Raw genomic sequence first — 27,515 nt, forward strand, 5'->3', positions numbered from 1 at the left:
TCCCTTGTCAAGAAACATATGAAATAAAATATCAAATTTAATATATAATGTGCATACGTTCCACATGCATAGCTTGTGTTTTGGAAGAAAAGAAAAAGAAGAAAAAGAAGAAGTCAGAGGTAAAGAATTCATCCTTTGTAGAGATTTTTCCTCTTAAAGAGAATAGGATGAAGGAGAAAGAGAAAAACAAAATCAAGAAGAGTATGATTTAACTAAGAAAATAATATTCAATTTGTGATGACACAAAATAATTGAACCAATTAACGATATAAACTGAACCAACTTATCGCGAGAGGAAAAACTGTAAGATAAAGATATACAGAAAGATATATATATATATAAGGGAAAGAAGAAAGGGATGAGGGGGGGGGGGTGGTGATGTTGGTGAATGCACGAGAAGGAACCTAAGGAATTGCTATTAAAAAGTATACGTACCGATGGGAACAAAGCAAAGTAGCATCTGGAACGCGTTAGAGTTCTCCACATGCGTTCCCTCCGTACTTCGCGTGTACCATCTCACACATTAACGAACATGACCAATATGTTTCACTTCTACCTACACTTTCTAGAATCTTATAAAGAAAGGGGGGGAAAGAAAAAGAAAAAGTAACACCCACGTGTACGTTATAAAGTTCCGCAGTACTATCTCAACGAGAACTCGACGAACGAACTCGACTAAACCAACCAACGAATGAACGAACGAACGAACGAACAAACGAACACGTAACCGGTCCATACATCAAGAACAAAGCACGCGTATGGACGATGCGTTCACCACGTATGATACCCCTATGGGTACTATTATGGTACTTCGACTATTTGCAACTATTCATACGTTTCTCGATGGACGAATATTCATTCTATGTGTTTTTCTTTTTTTTTCTTTCATTCTTTACCTCCTACCTCTCGCAGTATTCTCCCCCTCTCCACCCTCTTCACCCTCTCTTTTGTATTTTTTTCTCTCTCTCTTTATCTATTCGATATACTCATGGTGGTTTGTTTCCAGAAAGAATGGTATAATAACATATATAAATTTGTATTTGAAAGAGTTGTTGTTGCTGTGTTGTTGTTTTATATTAAAATAAAAGATTTAAAAATACACAAGTTTCAAATAAATATAAATATTTAAAGGGGTATATTGTATTATTAAATTTATTGTGTTATATATTGTATTTATGTGACCATATGTATACAGAATGTAAACGACGTAAGATAATACGAATAAGATTAAAATGATACCCCCTGATTCGATATTATGACTGTCACATATTCTTTATAGTTTATTTGAATGAGATGATGATGATGATGGTGATGATGAACGATATGATTATCACGAGGAAGTTTGATTTGTTGTTTGTCATCTTGACAGTTCTTAGATTTTGTCTGTGACACTTATCGATAGTATTATTCGAAGAATCTTTTATGAGGAAAGTTCTATCTATTATGTATTTGTCCTATAATGCATATGCATGCAATTAATGCATACGTGTGCATGTAATTTGACTTTTTAAATTTAATAGACACATCTATCATCGACATACCATCTTAAATAATTTGAAATTAATTTATTTAATTGACTTTCTAAAATGAAATTATATTTTGCCGATCGATATATTATAGTCAAGTTTAATTATTAACGTTTTAACGATTTTTATTTGTATTCTATTTAGATATATATATAAATTTGTAATAAAAATCTAACACGACAGTATCTATTGCAAATTGTTTAACCGTGCAATATAGAAATGAACAAAGAAAAATAAACAAAACAAAAAAAAATACAAAAAAAAAACCTTATACGAGAAATCTGTTACAGATCGATCCCCCCACCGGTGTTAAAATTAATGATATGCGAATGTTTTATTGCAACTTTTTTTTTGTCTCTATTTTTTTTATATGCATATGTGTATCGAAAGTGCAAGAAATTGCATCGTCTCGTTTAACTTTGCAATAGTTATACGTCTGTATGATTGACTTTAATGAATTTTTAATGGGCCTCGTTTACAAAGCTACAATTAAACGTGTGCGTTGTATTTAAGTTTATCTTCTTTCTCATACGCTAATAAAAATGGCTCATCGATAGAGGTCCACGTGCTAAATCACTTAACCTTCTCCATCTAATTATATCCTCGTGTGTATATTGGCTCATTATCAACAATCGATTTTTCTTATAAACGAGATTCGAATAGTTCGATAGAAATTATTAATTAATTTTTTTTTCTTTTTTTGAGGGAATAAAAGAGGGTTTATTATTATTAACGTAATATTAATAATAATAATAATAATAATAATAATAATAATAATAATAATAATAATAATAATAATAATAATAATAATAATAATTTATCTTATTTACGATTACGCGAATCTTTCATTTTTTCCTGGTTAACACATCCGACGGATAAGATTGACATCTCGCGTACACTCGTGTCACTGAATCATCGTCAATTTTCACATTTTATTTACTAATGATTATAATAATTTAATGATTTTTTTTCTTAATTTTAAACAATCGATTTCTTTAAGTGTGAGATATATCGATAATGATGAAATTGAATACACAAACGATTAATCGTTGATGTTCTAATTTGGTCAGACGAAGAATTTTACCTTTTGCTAACAATATATTTCCTTCGAATACCTTAATACGATATTCTCATTAGATCGGTCAAAGTCAAGTACAATATTACAGAAAGGGAAAGAGAGAGAGAGAGAGAGAGAGAGAGAGAGAGAAATGAAATAGGAAGAGAACAAGATGAGAGTTGAAGAAATATCGATAGATCAAACTACTGAGGCACTTGTCCGATAGGTTTTTATATTCTTTTTATAATTGCACTGCCAAGAAGATTATTAGGTTAGCTATTAAGATAAATCGATGTTATTCGTTTTTACATTATGTGTCGATATATAAAACGTAATACATAGTAGTCAAATAACTCATTCATGCTAATAGTTAATAATCCACGTGTAGATTTGTAGAGCATTCGAGGTTATATAATCTGTTTTTTTTTTCTCTCTTCTTCTTATTCTTCTTTTTTCTTCAAACTATATAATAATAAATAAGAAATGATTTATCGATCAAATGTTAAATATATATATATATATATATTCTCTTACATCTTCAAAGATTAACATGCCGAAGCATTTTCATCCAATATGACATTAGATAGCGTTTACAAAAAATTAAATCAAATTCGTTCAATTAGAAATATTAATATTTTTTTATTTTTCACATGGAATTTTAATTACTCCGATTTAGACAATCAATGTAATAGAAAAAAAATAAAAAAAAAATAAAAAAATAAAAAACATACAAGAAAAAAAGAACAAAATATATAAGACCCTTTTGCAGATAATTATAATTATAATTATAAATACTAATATAATAATATAAAATATTAAATATAATAATAATAATAATAAATATTAATAAATAATTATAATTTAAATACTTTACTATATACATATATATCAGCTTGGAAAGAAACACGATATCTCTACGTGATGATGGTGATGTTTTATCATTATTGTTTATATTGTTAGTTTATCTCATTCTTCGTTTCATTCTAAAGTCGATTTACGCAAGAATGGTTAGTTCCTTTTTTTTTTTGTATATTTCTTCTTCTTCTTCTTCTTCTTCTTGCTTTCTTCTCTCATGCTCGAATCACTCTTACGTTATCGCCATCTTACTCTAGCATCAAGAGAACCGAGAAATCTCATGTTTTGACACTTTAGTACTGTGCTTTGTCTCTCCTACAAGCGTACTGTAGTCAACTGACGCAATCAAAATACGCAGTATATCTCCTTCATTGTCGAGTTTACACGCTCGCATTTCCAAATTCATTGTATTATACCGACCGTATAGACGTCGTAAGTAATTATAGAATCGTTCACATATCTCAAACGCTCGTGCCACGTTTTCTGTTAAAATCCCTACACTATTCATTTCATTACACATATGTATATATATATATATATACATATATTTTAAATCTTTCTTGTTGTATCGTCATCCTAGAAGTCATTCGAAATGTAACGAATCATTTCTGAAGACATAACGGTAGTATTATTTTTTTGTTTACAAATTATAATCACATTATTTATTTCTTATTTTTCTTGTGTTTGTTTATTGTTTTTTTTTTTTTTTAATAAATGTTGTAAAGTTATTACGTCAATTAAATTGTTTACAATAATATTGAAAGAAATCGTGTTGTTGTTGTTATGTTGACTCTTATAATTTTTGTGATTTTAAATTAAATAATCTGATTACACGAGAATTATATTAAATATTAAATATTGTAAACGAACATGCTATAAAACAAATATTCATCTATTGTCACTCGTACAAAAATCATGTCAAATGTCAAATAATAATTCGTATTATGCCGAATTTAATATATTTTTTATTTTCTGATTAAACAAACAAATTTTTTTCATTAGAAAAGAAAAAGAAGAAAAAGATCATAAATTGTTTACAACAAGAAACATGTATATAAAAAAATATTAATAATATCAATATCATTAAAATAGGATTAATATCATTTGCTTCTATTTTTTATTACCACTATACAAACATAATGTAAATCCTACCATACAGAAAATTCGTATGTATAAAAACAATATATATATATATATATATATATATATATATATATATATATATATATACATACTCAATATTATGTAATCAGAGATAAACGTAGGCGTAAACGAGTTCGACGATCGAAACTCTCGTGTAACGAACTCAAGTAATTGATCGTGGACAATTTTCTATAGGATGTATGTTCTTTTTTTTTTTTTTTAATATCAGAGGGTAAAATAGAAATTCCGTAACACTATTGGATGTTCCTTCTCTGTAGATATTTTCTTCGAGAACAGGTGCGATTACGCAAACAAACAAACAAACAAACCAACGAACGAACGAACGAACAAACGAATTAAGGAAACGTGTCACATTTTTCACACAACGTTCATCTTCGATAAGTGTGACCTGCACGACAATAGTTCGAAACTTACAAGTGGACTACTACACCGCTTTTATTATTATATTACCGGTCCCCCCTCTTCTCCTATCCTCTAGAAAATGATTCGATATTTTTGGCGCGATCGTTCTCTTTTACCTACTACCTACCAACTATACATAACCACCTAACTACACCGAGTGGGCAGACTCATCTACAAAAGCACGAAGTTATTCTCGGGGAAAACTAACTTCTCTTACGTGTCTAGCCCGGAAAAGTAAAGTGCCTATTTTATTTTCACGATTAAATAATGAAACAAACTATGATATTATTACGATTCAAATATATGTCGATTAATTTCATTCGTTTGATCCAGAAAAAAAAGTTATATATATATGTTCCATAAAAAAAAATGTTATAAATGTATATTCGTATCGTTTTGTACAAATAAAAAAAAAAAAAAACAGGAAAATAAAGAATAAAAGAAAGTGTTATACGATAGAAAAAGATTTACGTAACGTTTGTTAATTACTTTTCATAAATGTCGTGTGCAAACTTCGATTTGTAATGATGATGATGATGACGAGGACTTTGTATGGTGATTAATCAAAATAAGAAAAAAAAAAAAGAAACGAGAGCAAAAGAAAAAAGAAAATGAAGTAGAGTAATAAGAAGAAAAAAAGAGTAAAAATAAGAAATACGAACTATTATTATATCAGAGTGAAGTAAGTAAGTAAGTAGTAGTAGTAGTAGTAGTAGTAATAGGAAGCTTTTTACCAAGCCGACAAACAAGTTACACCGCGATAACGCAGGTTTTATACGCGAAACGCATTAACCCCGGGCCCGTGGCTGGGCTGTGCCTTAGTCGAAAGAAATCTTTCTCGTCGGAATAGTTATAGGGAATCGGCGTGTTCGTTTAAAAATAATTCAAGGAGCCCCCGTTATAAATAAACCTCCGATGATTGTCTATATTTAAAGTTTTAGAGTTAGACAAAGGATCATAAATATAGACGAGTAAGAGAGGAGAGGAGAAGAGTAAAAGAGATGAGAACGTGCGTGTTCGATCTCCAGCGGTGCGAGTCTCGGAAAGCTTGAGCTTTCCAAGTGTGAGCTTTACGAATGAGAGAAAGAGAAAGAAAATGAGAGAAGAGAGAGCTTTCAACTTTTACTATATAACTTTATTTTTATGTAACATGAAACACACGTTACTCTGATCCACCCCCTGTAACCCTACCCCCCACTAGCAATGTGGATTTTAATTGCTTCACAATGAAAAATTTACTTCTCTTATGACTTTTAATAAGGAACCCTTTTTCTATCCCTCGGATTTTCTCTCTTTCTCTTACTCTCACTCACTGTGTCGGTCTTTTTCTTTCACCCTTAGGCGACGCCACGGGCTGTTTACGTTAGGGGAATGACGCGACGACCCTTCGAGATATCGCTCAACAATAAGGGTTCCCACTGTGCGTTTTAAGTCGCCTCAAGACCAACCCGACGACCATCGGCCCACGCACGTAATCTCACGCTTATCGTAAGACCATAATCGCCACCTTTCTCGTTTGTTAGATTTCATTTGAAAAAAAAATCTCTAAATAAACCACCTCCCCACTCTACTATTAATCCTGCGTTTGATCTTATTCGTCTAATCGTAATATCGTGTATTTTAAATTATTCGTATTAATTTTACTCAATGACAATGATCAAAAAATATGTTTTTTTTCTTGAAGTAACTATTTAGTCGAAGTGATTGATGTGGACAGCTGTCGACGGATTCGTCGTTGGGATTCGTCAAAATAATGACGACGAATAGTAGTACCGAACTCGAAATAAAGTCATTCCTAATAACATATTGCGTAAAAACTGATACCTTTGACACTTTATTAACATTTTTCTTATTCTTTACTAATCGATTTTTTTTTTTTTTTTTTTTTTTTTGATTAAATCTTATACATTAATCAAAAGAAATATTAACGAAAATTAAAATGTAATATCTTAATTTCATATATCGCGAGATTTTATAGTATGAGTTTGAGTATGATAACTCAATGTAAAGAGTATATGGGAAATTTTGGAAGGGTGTATGTATGTATGTGTACGAGGGCTTGGAAGCCTGAAGGAGCGTGGAATCTGGCGAAGGAAGGCAAGAGGAGGAAGATACGAAAGCATGAAGGGTCACTGGGTCAGATGCGTTTCCTCTCTCACTTTGACACCCTTCACATAGTTTCCCCATCATTCACTCACTCTCTCTCTCTCTCTCTTTCTCTTTCTCTATCTTTCTCTATCTTTCTCCATCACGTTTGTTCTAATCGTCCCGAATTCATCCCTCTGTCTCGTTTCCATCGTTTGTGAGAACACATGGCTCGCTCGTTGATGCGTATCTATCTACTCTGTCTAACTGGGAACACGAACCAACCCGATCTTTTTTATCACACCATGAAAAAACATAATCGAATTTATGGATTTTCTTTCTGTTTCTAAATTTTCACGATTTATCGATTTGTCAAATGAAAACACGTAGGTCTCATAACGTTTTTTAAAATCAACAACAACGTTCGATGATAAAGGGACAGAACGAATAAGATCTAACTATAAAAAGGAACCAAAAGGTATCGACTAGGGGAAAAAATAAAAATAAAGAAAAATATGGAAAGAAAAGAACGAGAGCTGTCACTCACCTGCCAAACGTGCTCATATCATTCTGCCCGTGCGTCGGTATCGCGTTCGGCACGTCGACGACGGTGTAGCGACACTTGTCACGTATCAAACAAAACGCACACCTGCACAAACTCGACACTGCCGACAATGAAGTAGGAGAACGATGACGATGATGATGTTGTTGATGATGTTGACGACAACGACGATGATGATACAAATAACGATGACGATGACGATGATGACGAAGATGAAGATGACGATGACGATGACGATGAAGATGATGATAATACGACGACGATTCCGTCGTGTTCGGTTAGTTCGATGTTGTCTCTTCGAAGAAAATTACTATCAAGAAGTATTGTAACGAACTAATTGAACAATTCGTCAGTCACCAAATTAACACCAAAAAAGTAACCAGATATGAAAGCCTAGGTCATGATTCTTCTTCTCATAGAATAGTAGTAGCATAATAACGTTTGTCAATCCTTGTTTTATTAGTTTAATTAGTTATTACTTCGTTGAGTAATAACTACGATGTGTGTGATGTATTTCGTATTAAATAATATTATTGTTAACTAACTAAAAAACCGATCAAAAAGATATTATTTGAAGATCGGTCGAAAGGTACGTAATACGGAAGAAAAAAAACAATCACCAAAAGTGAAAAAAAGGTAAAAAAAAAAAAACAAAAAAAAGAACTCAACAAAGCAACGTGAGAAATAATTATTGATATTATTGTTATTGGAGAAAAAAAACAAAAGAGAAAGTAATTACAATAACAATGAAAAACAAAACTAAAGAAACGAAAACAAACAACACTTGTCACTGCAGGAACTTGACGACGAAATAGGATCGATCGATAGATCAATAGATAGATCACGTTTCTTGCATCAAACGTTGGGGTTGTTCCTTGTATACAAAAAAAATAACACTTGTGTATCGCGCCCGGTTGGATCCTCCTATTATTGTTAGATCCTTGTTAGAAAAGGGGGATCCTTATGGAGGATCACGCGCGCGGTTGGCGTGACGCGTCCGCTCGCGGCGTCGTCGTGTTAGCGACACTCCTTCGGTCCACGTACCACTGCCGCGGGCAACGAGGCGCCGTGTAACCTCGCTAGAGCGCCGGTCCCGTAGAGTACCGGAAAGGCCGGCCGGGAACGAGAGGGAGGGTCGCGACTCTCTACTGCTTTGCGCTGCTGTTCAGTTAGCAAGAGATAGAGAAAGAAACACAGTGAAAAGGGGAGAAAGAGAGAGAGAAAGAGAGAGAGAGAACGACAGAGTACGAGAAAGAGAGTGAGTAAGAGCAAGAGAAACACCCCTTCTCTAACGACGATGGTGTCGACGGCGGCGACAACGACGGTGACGGTGACGGCAAGCATACAATGGAAATAATCAGCGTCTCGGAACGTCGGCTGACTGACTGAAGGCCCCGAGGACCGTGCGGGATGAGATTCGGAAGGCGCTGCTGTGCTGTACCGTGCTGCTGTTGCTGCTGCTGGCTGGCTGGTTGGCTTGGTTGGCTTGGTTGGTTAGCCGGCGCGCGCTACTGCTTCATCTTTCTCTCGCTTTATCTACCTATCTATCCATCTGTCTATCTTCCCTCTCTCTCTTTCTCTTCTTCTCTGTATCTTTGTCTCCCTCTTCCAACCATTCAACTTCTTTCTCTTTTGCTCCCCGCTTCATCTTCTTCTTCTTCTTCTACTATTCTCTTCTCCCGTACAAAACGTGCTACCCATCTCACTCGATCTTTCTATTTGCCTTTGTTAACTCGCTTCGTCCTACTTCCTCCCACCACACAACACATTTACCACCACTACCATCCCACCACACTACGTTACTTGCCAACCTCCACCGTTTGACTACAACCCATCGCGTTCTCTCTCTCTTTCTCTTTCTTTCCTACCTCCTCCTCTTCCTCCTGTTCCTGCTCCCACCTACGGATCCCTTTAGTCACGTCTCTGTTTATAGGTGCGCGCTCGCTCACTCGTTCGGGCTCGCGACCGCGCGCGCGCGCTCTCGCGCATTCTCTCTCTCCATTCAAAGCCCAACAGAGTTTATACTCGCGATGGCACGCCCTTTTGCGGGCGTAGTCGCCGCCTACTTTCTCCGACACCCACGCTACCGTACCCAGTCCTACTCTCGTTTCTACTCCCCACTACTCTACAACCTGACCACCACCACCATCACCACCCCACTTGTGTTATTATTACCGCACCACTACTACTTCAGCTATTGCTGCTGCTGCTGCTTCTGCTGCTGATACTACTATACTACTATACTACTATACTACTACTACTACTGCATTACTACTGTTGCTGTTTTAACTTCTTTCTTTCTATCTATCTTCCTTTTTCTCTTTCGTCATGTTAGGAACTGTCGTCTGCCGATCGTACTCAGACGTTTGCTTTCCGTTTCGCAAAACGACAACTTCTGTCGGTTTTTTCCTTTTCCTTTTTTTGCTTTTCTTTTCGTACAAGTCTTTGATAACGAGCCTAAGCATAAAGGAACACAACCGATTTATTCTTGTTTCTATTAGTGACTACGAAACGACGACCACCCCTAAACTTTACTGAACATCGACCTATCGAACGTCACGTGGCACCGTTAACCGACGCATATATACGCACGCATGTTGCACGGACCCATCCATCCATCCACGCACGCTTGCGGTTACGTATGATACACGCACTGTGACCCAAGTATAACACGCGAGCACGTGCCATTTTTCACCGTAACTGGCGAAAGCACGCATGCGCCCCTTCCCGTTATTTTTTTATTTATTTTCTCCTCTTTTGTTCATTTTATGACAGTCAACGAGTTTAAATATAAAACTATCCATCGAATAATGTCGTTTAATGTTTTCAACAGAAAATGACAGATAAATTTTAAACTAAATAATAGATCAATAAAATGTTATATAGGAACAACCAACGCCCTGAGGAAGGTAATGAAAGTAGAAATAACAAGATGAAGATCCTGGCATAAAGAAGAACAAAATTTTATATATATATATATAAAAAATAATCTATGAATAATCAAATCGGTATGCAAAAAGAATAATAGATAGTATGAAAAAAAAACAAAATGTCTATAAATATCACGACCCTCCATACATATATATATATATATTTTTCCCCGTAAACGATTTGAATCTAAAAAAAGGAGGATTCTATTCCGCAGGTAGAAAGGTTGGATTTGTGGAAGAACGGTTAGGGAGAAGGAGGAGAGAGGTGGAGAAAAGAGAGGTCGAATCAGGTGCAACGTAGGTCTTTGGAGGCGGCGGTGGAGTCTGGCAGTGCGCATTGTCTATTGTCTCGAGCAGAGTCGGCGGTGGTGGTGGTGGTGAATGTTGATGGTGGTGGTGATGGTGATGGTGGTGGTGGTGGTTGTAGCATTGGCGTTGGCGTTGGCGTTAGCGTTGGCGTTGTAGCAGTGGCACCGACGGTACGGTACAACCCTCGGCCGGCGCCTATCGGCCTCGTCGTGACGCCGTAGCAGAGAGAGGTGGTGAAGAGAAACGGACCAATGGGAGCCCAGGCACACCCGCGCAAATCACAATGCTCATTGTTGTCGTCGAGCTGTCCGCCCACATACCCCTGCTGCTTGCCTCTCACGCTTTGCCACCACTCTTTCGTTAAAGCAATACTGGCACCGTTGGTTCCTGCGCTTAGCACAGGTTACTCCTGATTCGTGTTGTCTATTTTTTTATATTTGTGATTTTATTTTATTATAGTAGATATATTATTGTCATTATAAATTGATTAATTTGACTAGAATGATTTAATAGTAATAATGTTAGATGAAGATATACGATATTTTTATAATACGAAATAGAATAATGTATTTATGTTATTATACTTTATTTATTTATTATTCTATATGATTATTAAAATTGTTTTTTTTATTTACTTTACTTTAATTGTATTTAAAATATTTGGATTTTTTCTAATACCAGTTGGATATTTAATTAGAAAAATAAAAAGAAAGAAACAAATTATTCCAAACGCAAATGGTTAATGATATTCCACGTATGCGTAATAAAGGAAGGTACGAATGATATCATAGTCTACATACTACGTACGTTCTATCTTGTATCTATATCTTAATTATAATCAGATTTTAATTGCGTACGTCTTAATTTATTAAAGCATAGTACGGTTAAGTTATTTTTTCTGGTATTGTAATAAGAATTGTAAAATATCTAGGATACATACAATGTGCGTCTAGTAAAAAATTGTAAAATATAATATATTATGCCTGGGGACATGGAAATGAGAAAATATCTCTTGTTCGTTATTCCAAACGAATTATCAAACCTACTTACGGTTACTTCAAATTGTTTCTCGGTATTATTATTCCGTGTTGAGAGTCAACACGCAATACCACGAACTGACATACCCTAAAGCATTATACAAAAAATAATTTATTATTTAAATATCTAAAGGAAAAAAATTTTTCTTTTTTTCTTAGAATCACAAGTAGAACGGATTACGCGCCAAGTATTATAAAATATAACATAAAAACGAAAAGAAAAGAGAGAATATATTATTTATTAAATCCTTATATATTATTATTATTATTATTATTATTATTATTATTATTATTATTCTATCTATCTAGCTTTATGAAAATGTTTCTTTTTTATAAAAGGGGGAAAAAAGATAGGAAGATTTTGAAGAAAGAGGTACAAGACATTTCACGTATGTGCCGACGGTAAAGGGTTCTTCGGTTGACGTCAGTCGGCTTCTACTCCGTCGTGTTCATCCCTCCGCAACATCCCCCACTACCACCACACAACCACCATCATCACCACCACCACGGAAAGCGGAGCACGCTCGGATAGAATATCCTGTCTCGTTTCCGCCATAGGTAGAAGTACACAACATAAGGTAGATATATCTTGCATATATACACATATATACATACATATATATATATATATATATATATATATATATATATATATGTTACCAACGTAATACGGCTGTACTACTATCATCCCTGCTGTTCTTACTCGTGCGAGTAGCAAAAGCGAAATAGAGAGAATAAGAGAGGGAAGAAGAGAAAGAAAAAGAGAAAGAGAGAGAGAAGAAATGGTGGGTAGGAGCGTGGCGTCGGTGCGCATCCCTTTCATGTCCTCCGCAAAACCATTCCTTCCAGCTTGTTCCACCGCGAGTTCGTTCTCCGCATCACCGCACCCTCGACTCCTACCTCTTACAACCCCCCACCCTAAGTTCTCCTCACCCGTTCTCTCCCACCATTATAACCCGCCTTTCGTCCACTCGCGAATGCTCTCTTTTGTCAACAACTACGAGCCACGATCATTACCCGTTCTCGTTTTTCTCGTTTTTCTCTTCTCTTCTCGTACTTTTCTTCTTTTTCTCTTCCTCATCGTTTCTACTATCTCATTCTCGGTTCTAAGCTTTCTTTGAAGTAACATTGCGTTGTACACTCGGGTTGCTAGCAACGTCGATACAACCGAGATTTCTCCGTTCTTTGCCAAAGGAAAATATACGCATTGCGTCGTTCATGCATGTCTTTCGTGTAAAAGCCTTGTGAAAATGGTGGAAATACCTTTTTTTTTTATTTATTTTTGGGTATCATTATTTCGAATAATATACATTATTAATATATAAATAATATATAATAATATATTAATAATATATTAATAATATATTGTGACATTACGCCACGTTTTCTCCATAACATTTTTTTCACAGTAGTATAAATTTAGTTATATAAAACAGTAGTATACCTACTCTTTTTAGTAAAAAAAAACAGTAGTTTATATAAAAGTAAAGGGAAACACTGTTTAGTGATAAATATATAAAATAAAGGAGACATTGTAAAACTCTAGTGAAATACTGGATAAATATGAAATTAGTCGAACATACCCATTTATTTATTAACAATAAATGAACAAAATTTATTATCAAAGATTTCTAAATTATTTAGGTTACCAAAAGAAATATAAGACATAGGAAACTCACTGTATAAATAAAGATTTAACAATATATATTAATAAATGCATGAAATATACAATTAATGATTATTTGGTTAATGATGATGAATAATTATAATATTATTCCGATAGGAAGAATATAAAATTTGATTAAACATAAATATAATCTTTTGAAAACGATGCACGATCGATTATTCAATTCCTCTTCTCGAGTTATTCGTATTCGAGATAGGAAGTGCACGGAATAACTCAGGATGAAACTTTTTAGCATTCTTCTTGGAAATCGCGACTTTTATCTTCTTTTCAACTCGTAAAACTCGTTCCTGTGTTTCATATTGTATCGCCTAAAAGGCATTCTACTTATGGCATGCGATAGAAATCGGATGTGCCAGCCTTGGACATAATTAGGAAGAAAGAAGTAAGAATATGGAGAATGTATAAAGAGAAAAAGAGAGAGAGAGAGAGAGAAAGAGAAAAATCTTGTTCCGTTTGTGGTAAAGAAAGATAAGGGCAATTTAAAAAATTTTACCTTTTTTAACTTTAACTTTAACTCATGTACTCTCAATAAGGATCGGCATTGTGGTGTCAAGAAATTGAATGGATGAAAAAGCAAAGGATCTCGTAGGGAATTAGTTTTAACGAACTCACGGATTTGTTCGTGGATTTCATCGTATTTGTCCATAAACGTCAAAATGTTACCTGCTAAATCTCTCGTACACGGTAAATCAAATGCAGATGATTATTTACGACACTTGCCGAAGAATTCATTTTTGACTATCGTACGATCAAAATGAAAATACGTAAATTCGAGGCTTGTAATTATTCTTTATATGGATTAAGATACATAATAGATAAGAATTGTATATAAATGTTAGATATATATATTTGAAATAAAATTGAAATAAAATATTTTCTTTCTTTTCTTTATCGTTTCTATCTTTTTCTCGAGTCTAAACCATCTTTGTAATAACTTGGGGACCACACGTTCACCCTCCTACAACTGTGATATATTTATACCAAATAATGTCCCTAAAGAAAAAGGGGAAACTGTTCTACCTTGTACCCTTTTATTAGGGAGAACAATTCCTAAAATAAAGATATTTTTTAATCTATAGAAATATAAAAGTCAAGATACTTGTATTCTTAATGCTTCTGTAAATATTAAATACATTCGGTGTAAAAATTGTAATAAAATATTTTCTTTATATATTAAACACATATATCTACTTTTATTCGATATATTATTTATAAAAAGTGATATACATAAATTAAATACTAATAAATACAATTAGAATACATTTCATACCAAGAGAATAAAGTTGGAATTTAAAGGGCAAGAAAAAAGAAAATAAGTAAGTAAGAAAGAAAGAAGAAAACAAAAAGGGAAAACTCTTTTCATGTATGCGAATTTTAGAAGCAGGGCGGATCGCGATTTTCAACGTCCGCTACGTGGCATTTGGTTGCGCGGGAGCGTATTAACTGTGCCCGCACAGTTCGGGATACCATTCTATTCCGGTACCAGTTGTGTGTCGGTGTGCGGGAGCAGAGCAAAGCAAAGCAAAGCAAAGCAAAGCAGAGCAGAGCAGAGCAGAGCAAAGCAGAGCAGAGCAGAGCAGAGCAGAGCAGAGCAGAGCAGAGCAGAGCAGAGCAGAGCAGAGCAGTGCAGTGCAAGGCAGAGAAGCAGACAAGAACAATGAATGTTATATACACGTACGGACGTAATGTTCGTGCATCGTCGAGTACGAGAAGCTTGAAGTAAGAGGAAAACGTTTCTAATAGTGGGTGTACCAACTGAAAGAAAAGAGATGGATAATATGAAGCAAGAGAAAGAGATGAGATTTATGTTTGGCGACGACGAAGACGACGACGAAGACGACGACGGTGGCGTCGGAACGTTTTGCTCGTATTGGAAAACGACGAGTAGAAGAAGACGACATCGTCCGCGATGCCATGAGCATCACAACGACGACGACGACTACGACAACGAAGAAGAAGAAAATGAAGAATAAGAAGAAAATGAAGAAAGTTGAGAAGAAGACGAAGACGACGAAGACGACGACACAACGTTCTGGCCACGTTTGTGAATGAACCACACTGGCTCGCCAACGTTTCCGGCCCTCTTTTCTCTTTCTTTCTCTATATCTCTCTCTCTCTCTTTCTCTCTGTTGAACATTCTCCACCTACCCTCACCTCCTTCATCCTTGTTTTCTTCTTCTTCTACTGCTCATGAATGAGAGTCTCGATCACAGTAAGAGAAAGAGAAAGAGACACACCGGACGAACCGTTAGCCTTAAGCCAAACGGTTGCAACGGGGCTTGGGACGAATTTAGATCAGGAACTTAAAGAGAGTGAATAAGATAGAGAGAAAGGGGAAGAGAGAGAGGGAGAAAGGAAGATGGGAACCCGACCGACGTGGCTCATCCCTCTTCGCTTCCTTCCTTCCTTTTTTTGTTCCACTTCTTCTTTCTTATTCTTCTTCCTTCTCGCTTTGTTGCTCCCATTATTAATATATCGCCCTGTTCGTCGTTGAACACCACCTCCCCCACTCTCACCCCCTCCATACATGTATATATATATATATACATACGTATAAACGTATATTCGTACTCCTCGAACTCGTCACCAAATCCACCCACCTCACCCCTTTCCCCTGTTCGGGTTATTCCACCAAGATCGTTCGCCTACGCGATTATAAATAGTGTTTTAAAACCTTTGTCGGCATTTCTCTATTTCCCTGGTTTCAAACAACCCGTTTCAACCGTATCCCTTTTCTCTATGGCGTACCGGGAGACTTCTTCTTCTTTGCCTTTTCCCATTCCTCCCGTTAATGATTTGTTTCTTCGACTGTCGTGTATTTTCTGGGTCTTTATCCCTTCTTTTAAAATAGCGATTTCTATCTCTCTTTTTCTTTCGTGTTTTGAGACGAGAAAATGAGAGAAATCGAAATGGATGGATGGATGGTTCGTATAAACGACGAATGAAAACCTTTGGTCGTTAAATATATCCGTTAAATAATCTATCGTTTAATATAATGCCTATATACTTGTATATATATAATAGTCTCATCTCTTCGATAGAAAATTTAATAACAACGATGAAGTTTTTATCATTGATAATAATTGAAAAATTATTTTACCTCGAACATACAATTATCTTTTTATATTTTTGTATAGGTTGTTTAAACAAATATTATAATAATATTAAATTTAAAAAATAAAATAATAAATGAATATACATAACACTAAATAATAGTGTAATATATAATAATATTATATATAATATATATTATATATTATTTAATAATATAATAATATAATTATTATAATTTTAATAATTTATTTTATTATATAATATTTATATAATTTATATTTTTTTTATTATATATTTTATTATATATTATAATATAATATAACATAAATATTATAATAAAAATAATAAAATAATAAATGAATATACATTATATTTTTTTTCTAATCAATTTACGATTATATTTATTCGTGTAATTAAATAATGGAATTTAATGTTATAGGAAAGAGAAAGACAGAGAGAGAGAGAGAGAGAGAGAGAGAGAGAGAGAAACAGATTGGAATTTAAAGAGCAAGCACGCAGGGATCGTCTATCGTCGGTGCATCGGTGCGTTACCGACCTCCTGGCGTGGGAAGAAACAGGAAGAGGAAAAGAGAAAGAGAGTGAGAAAGTGAGATAGAAAGAGAGAAAGAGAGAGAAAGAGATGAAAGGTATAAAAGAGGGGGAAATGGACGCGTGGCTGGGCGCACGTTCGAGCCATCGTGTGTCAAACTCACGTTGAGTAGTGCGAACCACCGCTATGTCCAACGGCGTGCCGCGAACTGTTCACCGTTAAACGCTCATATAAATAGCACACGTCAATGTGTGTATGTATTATGTGTATGTGTATATGTGTTAGAGAAAGAAAGAGAGAGAGATAGATAAAACGTGACAGGTGTCCGCTCTGAGAATAATTAAAATCATGGTATAAGTGTGCTCCGTATAATGATTCGATTAAGTATCAAGAGAGAAAAACAGACAACGAGAGATAGAAAGAGAGAAAGATAGAGATATTTAAATGCCAATACGTCAAGTAAACGTGGGCTTGAATTACGATCTTGTCGAACGATCGACGTGTATCACTGTGAGTCTCTGTCTCTTCCAACTTCCATCGTTAGCATCGCGTTTCGAGTAACACTCGAATTTACTCTCTCTCTCTCTCTCTCTCTCTCTGTCTCTCTCACTCTCTCTCTCTGTCTCTCTCACTCTCTCTCTCTTTCTCTCATCGCAAATCGAAATTTAATCGTTTCGCTTGGCATTTTTCGTGATAACGATTGAATGAATTGATTTGATTATTTGACATTTATAGAGGATAGAAATTTCAAGATGGTATAATTAAATGCTTGATCGATCGTTTCGATTCGTTTCGTTTGAGTTTAGTTTTGTACTTGTTTTTTTTTTTCTCTTTTTTTTATATATGTTTTTTTTTTCCTTTTATTTAAAATATACGACGATTACGACGACGACAATGTTATATTATTGTGTAACTTTTAGATAAAATAAATATTAATGGATATATAACGTATTTTATAACTAGTCATATAATTTCTATTAATAACATACATAAATATTAATTGTATGTATTGGTATACATATATATAGATATTTATGAATATTTATGAACAATACACGTGTTACCAGTTTTTATTTGAGAATTGTAAACGCGTGCGAAACTCGCCGACCTTCCTTCCAGTCTTTTACTACTCTTCATGTTTAAAACGAAGAGCAGGTATATCAGCGTGAAAATCTTTTGTTTCGGTTAACTTCTCTTTCTCTCTTTCTTTCTACCGTGTGTGTTTTTCTCGTTTCCGCTCTCACACAATATTATCGTTTGAATATCACGTATCGTTCTTTGGAACAACGTAAGTAAGTAGGCTTTTGACACGCGAACGATTATGCCAACTCCGGTTATGCAATTAGGTACATAATATGGGTAGCAAACAGTTTCACTCATCGACGTTTACGATGATAGTTTCTTACCATTATTTTCTATGATAAATATATATATTTATATATATGTATATGGTCCAATTAAATGCACGAGAATTTTTCTTTTTTAATATGGTTGCATTTAATCACAATGTAGTTATACAAAAAAGAAACAAACTTATACACTTATACGTAACAAATCTATTAAGTTTAATTAAAAAAAGAAAAAGATGCACAATTAAACCATTATTCTGTACACTAAAATGTTACAATATAATTATTTCTTGAAAAGTTATGAAAATAAAAAGTTAAAATATATTTACCTGAACTTTAATAACAAAAATATCATATACACATATGTATATTTTTAGAATTTTGACAATTAAAAATGTACGTTTAAATAAGAAATTTTTTTTATATCTTTTTGTAAATAAAATAGAATATAAAAAATGAAACTCCTCCCTATTCCCCTACCACCGTTGTATATTGAAAGTAAAGCGCAGCAATTAAAGTGACGTATAGGTGTGTTGAATCGGGTGGTATCGCGTTGATATTTTCTCATCTTCTCGTACGGCTGCGTTAGTGAATGAAAGCCTCGTCCCGTCGTAGCAAAGAGTGAGTGAGTGAGTGAGTGAGTCAGGTTGGAAAGAATGGCGAGAATATTTCATAAAGTCGAAGCGAGAAAACGGCACGCGAGCAAACGAGCGAAACGGTCGTCGGTTGCTAGAAGAGTTTAAACGTGTGGCTATTATTACTGGCTCTTCCGTTCTCTCTTTTATCTTTTTTCTCTCTTCTACTCTCTCTCTCTCTCTCTCTCTCTCTCACCCCTTTCATTTTCCTTCCATCTCGTTCGGTATTCGTTACGTCGCATCTAACCATAAGTAACAATAAGTTGTGTGATTTTGTTAGTTGATTCATTAAAAATTCGATACTTCCACTGACGTTGATAAAATTCGATACTGCAAATGACAATTTTTGTCCTATTGTTCTATTTGTTTGTTAATACCGAATGAGAAAAAGAAAAAAGTAAATTCGATTGGGAATTTTTTTTTTTATATACAAAATTTTCTTTAAAAAGATAATTAAATTTTTAAAAGAACTATGTACTCTTTAACTATAATAGATTATAAATATATAAATGTATAGGGCAATAGCATTTAAAAAAAACAATGGTATTCGAATATTAAATAAACCGAATCATTGTTTGACAATGTTATAATTTTAATTTTCATTTTAATTTTAATTTTAATTTTTTTTTAGCCAAAAGATGATGATGATAATAATGGAAGGAAAGAAACAATTCAAGATGCGTCGTGCCACGCACGAGCTCAACCCAACCCAATCCATCCCAACCCAGTCAGAATCTTACCGAGAGAATTAGAATGAAAGACGATGACTACTACTACTACTGTTACTACTACTAATACACAACGAAGAAGTTTCACGTGCGGTTCCGATCTCAAGACTAGACGAGTTAATCGGCCGCGGAAGCACAATAAACTCCGAGATAATAAACGGAGCGCCGTCGGTTGGTTTACCATAATAATGCCTTCCACCGTGGCAGATTCGTGCAGCAACCAAAGTCATCCCGAAACGAACACACAAGTACTATAAATAGTCGAAGAGAGAAAGAGAAAGAGAAAGAGAGAAAGAGAGAGAGTGAGATGCTCTCTTCTTCATCTCCTTTTCTTGCTTCCTCCCTTCCCCTTACCTCTTTCCTCATCTCATCCACCTTCTTCTTCTTCCTCCCTTACCCCTTTTCCTATCTTTCTTTCTCTCTCTGTTTCTAACTCTCACACGTTTCTTCGAGTTTAGTGTCTTCCTCTACCGCATAGAAACTGTACTCATCTGATCATCTCTCCAAACACTTGAGGGAGGGATAGAAAGTAAGAGAGAGAGAGAGAGAGAGAGAGAGAGAGAGAGAGAGAGAGAGAGAGAGAGAGCTTACGTATGGTTATTTCAGAGAGCAAATATATATATCTATCTCTCTTTCTCTCTCTCTTTCTCTCTTTCGACGCGATATTATTACGTGGGCCCACCGTATCAACGCACGAGAAGACGCTCCCGATAGTTACAAACCAACAACAAAGATCGGCAAGCCTAACGAAAGATCAAAGAGAGTAGCATCACCAGTTTCTATATTTTCCTCGAATGAAATCTTCGCGATTCGAGGGAAGTTTCTGGCTTGAGAGAGAAAGAGAGAGAGTTTGTTCATATACTGTCAAACATACACACACATAATATATATATATATATATATATATATATATATATATATAACGTAGGTAGATATTATATCTATGTATCGGTAGAATAGATATGGAATTAGATCAGCGCCCACGATCGAATACTGAATTGAGATGAGTGAAATAGAGTACAGAATATGAAGTTTATTATACATATATATATATATACATACACACACACATATACTATCCATCTCGCGAATTATTTCCCATTGATATTCGCCGTGGTCCAATCGGTCTTTCGTACCGAGCGAATTAAAACGAAGACTCATCGATATAATAAGAGTTGTGGTTGTAGTAGTAGTAGTAGTAGTAATAGTCATAGTAGTAGTAGTCGCTTAGTTAGTATGGGTTCGATCCCTTCGGTAATTGCATTTATGTTCGATTCGATGAACGTCCTCAAAGGAGTCTCAAAAGGGAGACGAAAGATCCATATCTAGAAGGAAAACACGTCGTCAAACCTTCGTCCACGTTTCTCCTGCGTATTTCGAAGTACTTATACAAATGTATACATACATATATATGCATATATATATATATATTTATATATATATATAACTACATATGCGTATGTAGATAGATCGAGTATAAATGTGTAGGTATATAAATACGTAAATAAATAGACACCCTTTCCTCCCTTCACCCCTATACCCCACCCCCACCCTCTCTCGATTTCTTCGGTGTTCCATTGGTTCGTAGCTTTTCTCTTCTCTCAACGATGCCAGGAGAGAAAACGGTACCGTGTTACTCTTCTTCTGTTACAGAAGAGAGAAACTGAAATGACGAAGAGTGGTGGGAGAGGGTGGTGAATATGGGGTTGGGTGGGAGGTTGGGTTAGGAGGTGAGAGGAGGGTTCGGGGACTTGGTTGGATGGTTTAGATTTGCGGTGACAGGAGCGAACACTCGCAATGATTAATGGCTTAGCGCATTAACAGGCTATTGACAAACACGTTTCTCATCCGAGAAACCTACGCCCTTTGCGCGATACTCTCCCTCCCCCCATCCCCCCACCTATTACATTCTCTTCTCTTTCTTCTTATTATGTTTCTCTGTAAGCAACGACGAATACGAAGACGAAAACGAAGACGACGTCAACGAAGGTAGTGGTGGTGGTGTCGGCTCAACGATGAAAGGGAAGAAAGGGAAGAAAGAACGAAAAGAAGAGAACGCTTGGAAGGGTGAGCCCTTCTTAAATGCTCTACCTCGTGGAGAGAAAACCCAGTTGGTGACAGAGAGAGAGAGAGAGAGAGAGAGAAAGAGGTAGATAAGAAAGTAGGAGGGAAACTGTTTTCTTCTTACATTGGCGTGTCGACAAAAACGCATCAACCCCTCCTCACTCTTCTCCTCCTCCACCACCTCCTGTTATTCCTGAAAGATATAACTACTGAGTCTTTCTTTCTTTCTTTCTCTTTCACAAACCCTTTTCTTCTTTTTCTTTTTTAGTAAAAGAAAATCTTTAAACGTTTTCACGATCTCGAAGTGTTATCGGTCTTTTAAATAGGCGAATATTTTGCCCCCTTTTCTTAGCACAAAGCTGTCGTTCCCTCTAAACCATCCTCTCCCTCTTCTCCAAACTCCCTTTTTTCACGCGAAATAATCAACGATACGAGGATACTCTCGTTGATTAGTTTTACTCCAAAGTTGACTGCGAATCTATTTGTTTATGCGTGTATATGTTTTTTTCTTTATTATTTTTTTTTAATCATAATGAATCAAAGAAATTGGTATAATTTTTCTCTAATCATGACAGATTTATCGAATGACTTCTTCGACGTCTCGAAATGTTAATTGATTCTCATATTTATATAACTAGATACGATTAATAATAATAATCTTTTTTTTTTTTTAATCTATGCACGAATATTATTAACTCGATGAACGTTAAATGCTAAGTTTAAATGGTTGATTCGACAAAAAGAGAGAAATATAAGAGAGTAGAATAAGTTTTACAAGTATCAAAGGTTTATAACGATGCAAATTATAAGCATAGTCAGACGCGTGAGAAATAAAAGATATAATTAACATAGTTACATTATTAAGAATTGCGTATAATCATAAAGATAAGGAAGATCGTAAATTTGAACGAATTAAATCCGCTATGTTATGTTTCTTAATGAATACGAAAAAGATTTCTCTTTGAATTTAACTTCGTTCGAATTATCGATCCTAGAATTGTTTCTCTCTTTTTCTATATTACTTTATCTGTCTTTGTTAGTATTCATTGGTACCCTTTCTCGATCGTTGTCCCCGATTATTGTAACTGCTATTTCATAGCGAGTCAGATCGCGTTTGCGTAATGTGTGTAAATACGTTTTATCGTTTGTTCGAGATAAATATCTACAACATGCGAGATCTAAACGTGAACTTAAACGTCTATATAATCCGACTGTTTTTCTCACGAATGTTAAAACTCATTTTGACATGAATAAAATAGACAACTTATTATATCAATCATAATCGAAATTTAAAAATGTAAATATATACAATTGATCATTTCATATATAATATGTTAAAGTTTACAAGTGAAGATAATTATAAATAATAACACGAATAAAAAGAGTTAATTTATAAAATTCATTGAAATAATCAGATACACACACAATATATATATATATATATATTTATAAACTCACGTGTAATACAAAATTTGCATATGTCGGAAGAAAGAAGATTCGTCTCGTTATTTCAATCCAATCAAAGTTACATTTACTTATGTATTGTACGTATGTATATATAAGCATATAAAGCATATCTCCTATCTCTAACGGATATATCAAAGATAAAAATAAAAAAAAAGAAATATATATATATATACGAAGGGCGAATAATAAATCCTGGCAACATTATTCGCATCGATGTTACGGATTGAAGCAAGCGAGACGCGAACGAAGAAGAGGAAGGGAAAGGGTGGTACTTGGAGGACGAGCAGACCGATTCGAGAGGGCGACTATATCGGCTTTGGAACTGGCGTTGGTGGGTAAAAAGGAGGAGAAGGAGGAGGAGGACGAGAAAAGAGTGATAGAAAGAGAAAGAGAGAGATGGGGTAGTAGTGGGAGAGGGAAAGGGCTGGCATTCAAGCGTCGACGGGAGGGCAGGCAACGTCTCTCTCCCCCTCCCCCTTTTCCCCGCGTATACGATCGTTGGGCTTGTACTTTTCATATCGCACGTACGAATACACCTCCTACGTGGGATAGGTAGTTATCCAGGCATATCCGGCTCCATATTGAAATTCGACGGGCCAGCGATAGAAGAGATCATCGTTTTCTTCCTCTTCCGTTTTTTCTTTTTTTCTTTTTTTATTTATCCCTCGTCTTTTTTATGTTTTTTCTTCTTTTTTTTTTGTTGCGATCCACTTTGGCATTTGATTGGATTACGTTATGCTGCACGTACCAACGAGCTTACCGGGGGATACACATATAGATAGGTAGCAGAGAGAAAGAAGATATGCATCTTTTTCTCTCATCTCTTTCCAATATAATGTACCGACGTTTCTGTGAACATACTTGTTTGTACGTATTACTTTTGTACGCGTATTTGTGAGTCGTCTACACAAGAATAATACTGCACGCGAGCGCGCATACGTACTAACTCGTTAGATGAGAAGAAGATAGTGCTATATATATATGTGTGTGTATGTGAAGAGAACTGAAGAGATACGACCACACCAACATACATATGTGTTCATACATACGTTAGTCATGTGTTGTCGTTTCTTGTATATATATATATATATATTATATATGTATGTAGGAAGAACACCGTTCTGAGAGCAAATTCGAGGAGCAGCGAGTCTTTTTATGCTCCTCTATCCTCTCCTCCTCCTCCTCCTCCTTTTTCTCTTTCTCTGTGTCTCTTTCCTGCTTCTATTACGTCTCCTCCTCCTCCTCTTCTTCCTCTTATGTCTCTTTTTGAGACCTCTTCTCTTTCTCTATCTCTTTTTTTTTCTTTCCTTTACTTGTGTTCTCTTTCCATGCGTATGCATCGATGGGCCACGTGCATGGGCAGGCAGGCAGGCAGGGCAGGCAAGGCAAGGCAGGGCAGGGCAATGCAGGGCAGGGTAGGGCAGAGCAGGCCACGGTTTTCGCTCCGTCCTGACGAAGGTCCCTTTCTATTCGGCATGATGATTCCCTCTTTTCGATTTACTCTCTCTTGCTGTATTGCTTACCGCCATCGTTCACTATACACGCTACGCCACGCGCGCGGGCGCGTGTTCTCGTTCGCGTTTGCTTGCTATAACGAGCGATTTCTCTCGCTCGTACGTATTTATTAAAAAGGGATATATATAGGTACCGTTTGGTCTTTCTAAACAAATTACTACACATCTACATACGTAGACTCTCTCTCTCGAACATTTTTTTTCGGCTTACCCAAAGAATTCTTTCTCTTTCTTTCTTTTCCATTTTCTTTATCTTTTTGTTTACATCAAGCCTCGATCCGTGGATTACGATTCCAAGTACCTTTATCAATCCATCATCGTATATCGGTAACGAAAAGTAGTATTAGTAGTGGTACTAGGTAGGTAGATAGGTAGATAGGTTCTACTTGTACGTTAGGATCATTAGAAAAGTGAATAATTTGAAATTTTTTAGAAAACGAAAATAATCATTGGAAATGAGAGAATATTGAAAATAATAATAATAATAATAATAATAATAATAATAATAATAATAGATTGCTTTTTTCAAATATTCTTTATAACCAAACGAAGGAAGAAACGAATCAAGTCAAATACATATATTTATAGTTATACCATATCTACATACGTAAAAAGGAAGTTGAAAAAGAAAGAACGGAGGAAAAAAGGGTAAGAAGAAGAAGAAGAAGGAGAAAAAGGGCGGTGGAGGTGGGTGGGGAATATCGTAAGACGGTCGCGTTCATTCCCATTTGTGGAATCCTAGGAATCGCACAATCGTGGCCAGGATTCTCCTCCGGTGGGTGTTCCTCGTTGGCACACCGTGGCTCGAGGTGAACGGGGAGGGAAAGTGGGGGAGGATGGAGGATGCGCGGAAGAGGGTCGAAATGGTGGTGAAGGAGGAGGTGGAGGAGGCAGCGGCACCGTAGGGTTGGGGAAAAAGGGAGCTGCTTCTGAAGGAAAGATAGAGAGAGAGAGAGAGAGAGAAAGGGATAGATAGAAAGAGATAGAAAAGGGTGGGTAGGTAGAGTGGGGGAGGATGTGGCTCAACTCGTTCGACCCATTCATGTTCCGATGAAAAGGCAGTGCCGAACAGACGTCGTGAAAAGAGAAGAGAATTATTATGATTATTATTATTAACCTTTCTATAGGAATGATTTTCCCTTTTCCCATCTGTCTTCGACTTTCCCGATGTAGATAAAGCCCAGGAGTACGGTGAGAGTCTCTCCTCCTCGTTCGTCCTTTCTCGTCCAACGAGAACGTGCAAAGACCCTTTTTTTATTCTTCTCTATCTTTCTCTTTCTTTCTCTCTTTCGATTATTATTGGCAAGTTAATGTCGTAATGTCGTCTCGACGCGAAATGATCCTCTCGTCGACAGAATAATATTATTATTATTACTATTATTATTATTATTATTATTTCTCTAGGAAAAAATACGAAACAATATTATTCGAACAATTATTTTACAAATATCAAACCTTTTCTTTCTTTATTCGAAATATTCTATTAAAAAATATATATTGGATTGACAAGTAAATAATTGTGGATTTTGTCAAGGTGGCCTTTTAAAATTATTTATGGCAACTTAGTTACCAACCCAATATATACGCAATTATGAATGATATTAGTTATAATAATGACATTAAAAGAAAAATGTGTTTTAAATTAATATAATAACGATAAAACTAATAACGAATCTATTTAGATGATACTTGTATAATCTTTTAACAGTAAGAAAAGAGAAATATATATATACATACACAGAGAGTGAGAGGAAGAATAAAAGAAATAAGAATTATAAAAAGAAAAGACATATGCCAGAATTAGAAGCGTCTGCGTTCAAAGGAAGAGAAAGAGAAAGAAAGAGAGAGAGATAGACTTTGGATCATCGTACAATGAGACTGTTGTTTGACGCGGAATCGGTCTGAGCAAAGATCTTCTTCATCGAGGAGGTGATGCTTTTGCCTTTCAAAATAAAGCCGAGAAAGAGAAAGAGAAAGAAGAAGAAGAAGAAGAAGAAGATCAGAACATGGATATTCGGATAGAGGAGAACGTTTTGAAGGAATTGAGGAGGAAGGAGAGGAAGAGGAGTGTCGAAGGTCGAATATGAGGGAATTTACGCATTTCGGTGTCCGGTCCTCACTTCTCTAACTACGAATCACAACACACTCCGACGTAGTTTTCCCCCCTTTTCGAATAGAATGAAAGAGACAGAGAAAGGGAGATGATATGTATATGTATGTATGCGTGTATATATGTGTGTGTGTAGTGTATGTGCCTTCCTGGCATCGTCATTCAAAACACGTGGTCCATATTAACGGCATCGCCGAATAATGGGGCCGAGCGTGGCCAAGCGAAGAGAGCCTAGGCTTCAAGAGAGCACCCGATCCACTCGACTGTCCAAGCTCAATTATGCTGACTATCGTCCGTGCATACCACTCTTTTTCTCTCTCTTTTTCTCTTTCATTCTCTCTTACTCTTTTTCTCTCTTTACATTTTCTCGAATGCGTTCAAGAATACGATGCACGATTAAGCGATCTCTCGAACGAGCATCGAAATCCCT

At 35.5% G+C, this 27,515-nt stretch overlaps 1 protein-coding gene and 1 long non-coding RNA gene across 14 annotated transcripts in view; one reads left to right on the plus strand and one right to left on the minus strand.

Moving 5' to 3' along the window:
* The window catches only part of Sox102F (transcription factor Sox102F), a 313,951-nt gene that overhangs the window by 62,145 nt on the left and 224,291 nt on the right, over window positions 1–27,515 (minus strand). The window contains exons 1-2 of one of the 13 annotated variants that reach the window (XM_015328651.2): window positions 8,436–8,682; window positions 7,637–8,195 (exon numbers count right to left, since the gene is read on the minus strand). The exons of the other annotated variants lie outside the window; for them this stretch is intronic. Of the exons in view, the coding sequence (XP_015184137.1) occupies window positions 7,637–7,653 (17 nt within the window). The 5' untranslated portion in view covers window positions 7,654–8,195; window positions 8,436–8,682. Of the gene's footprint in view, window positions 1–7,636; window positions 8,196–8,435; window positions 8,683–27,515 lie in introns of those variants that run through there. 13 annotated transcript variants of the gene reach the window in all.
* LOC149033640 (uncharacterized) lies at window positions 9,894–19,660 on the plus strand. The gene is made up of 3 exons (XR_016176689.1): window positions 9,894–11,292; window positions 12,267–12,505; window positions 17,108–19,660. It is a non-coding gene; the product is annotated as an uncharacterized LOC149033640 (long non-coding RNA).

This window comes from Polistes dominula, unplaced genomic scaffold, assembly GCF_049000335.1.
Source record: "Polistes dominula isolate Pdom_NZ unplaced genomic scaffold, Pdom_raw_medaka contig_28, whole genome shotgun sequence".
In the NCBI taxonomy this organism is placed as follows: Eukaryota; Metazoa; Arthropoda; class Insecta; order Hymenoptera; family Vespidae; genus Polistes; species Polistes dominula.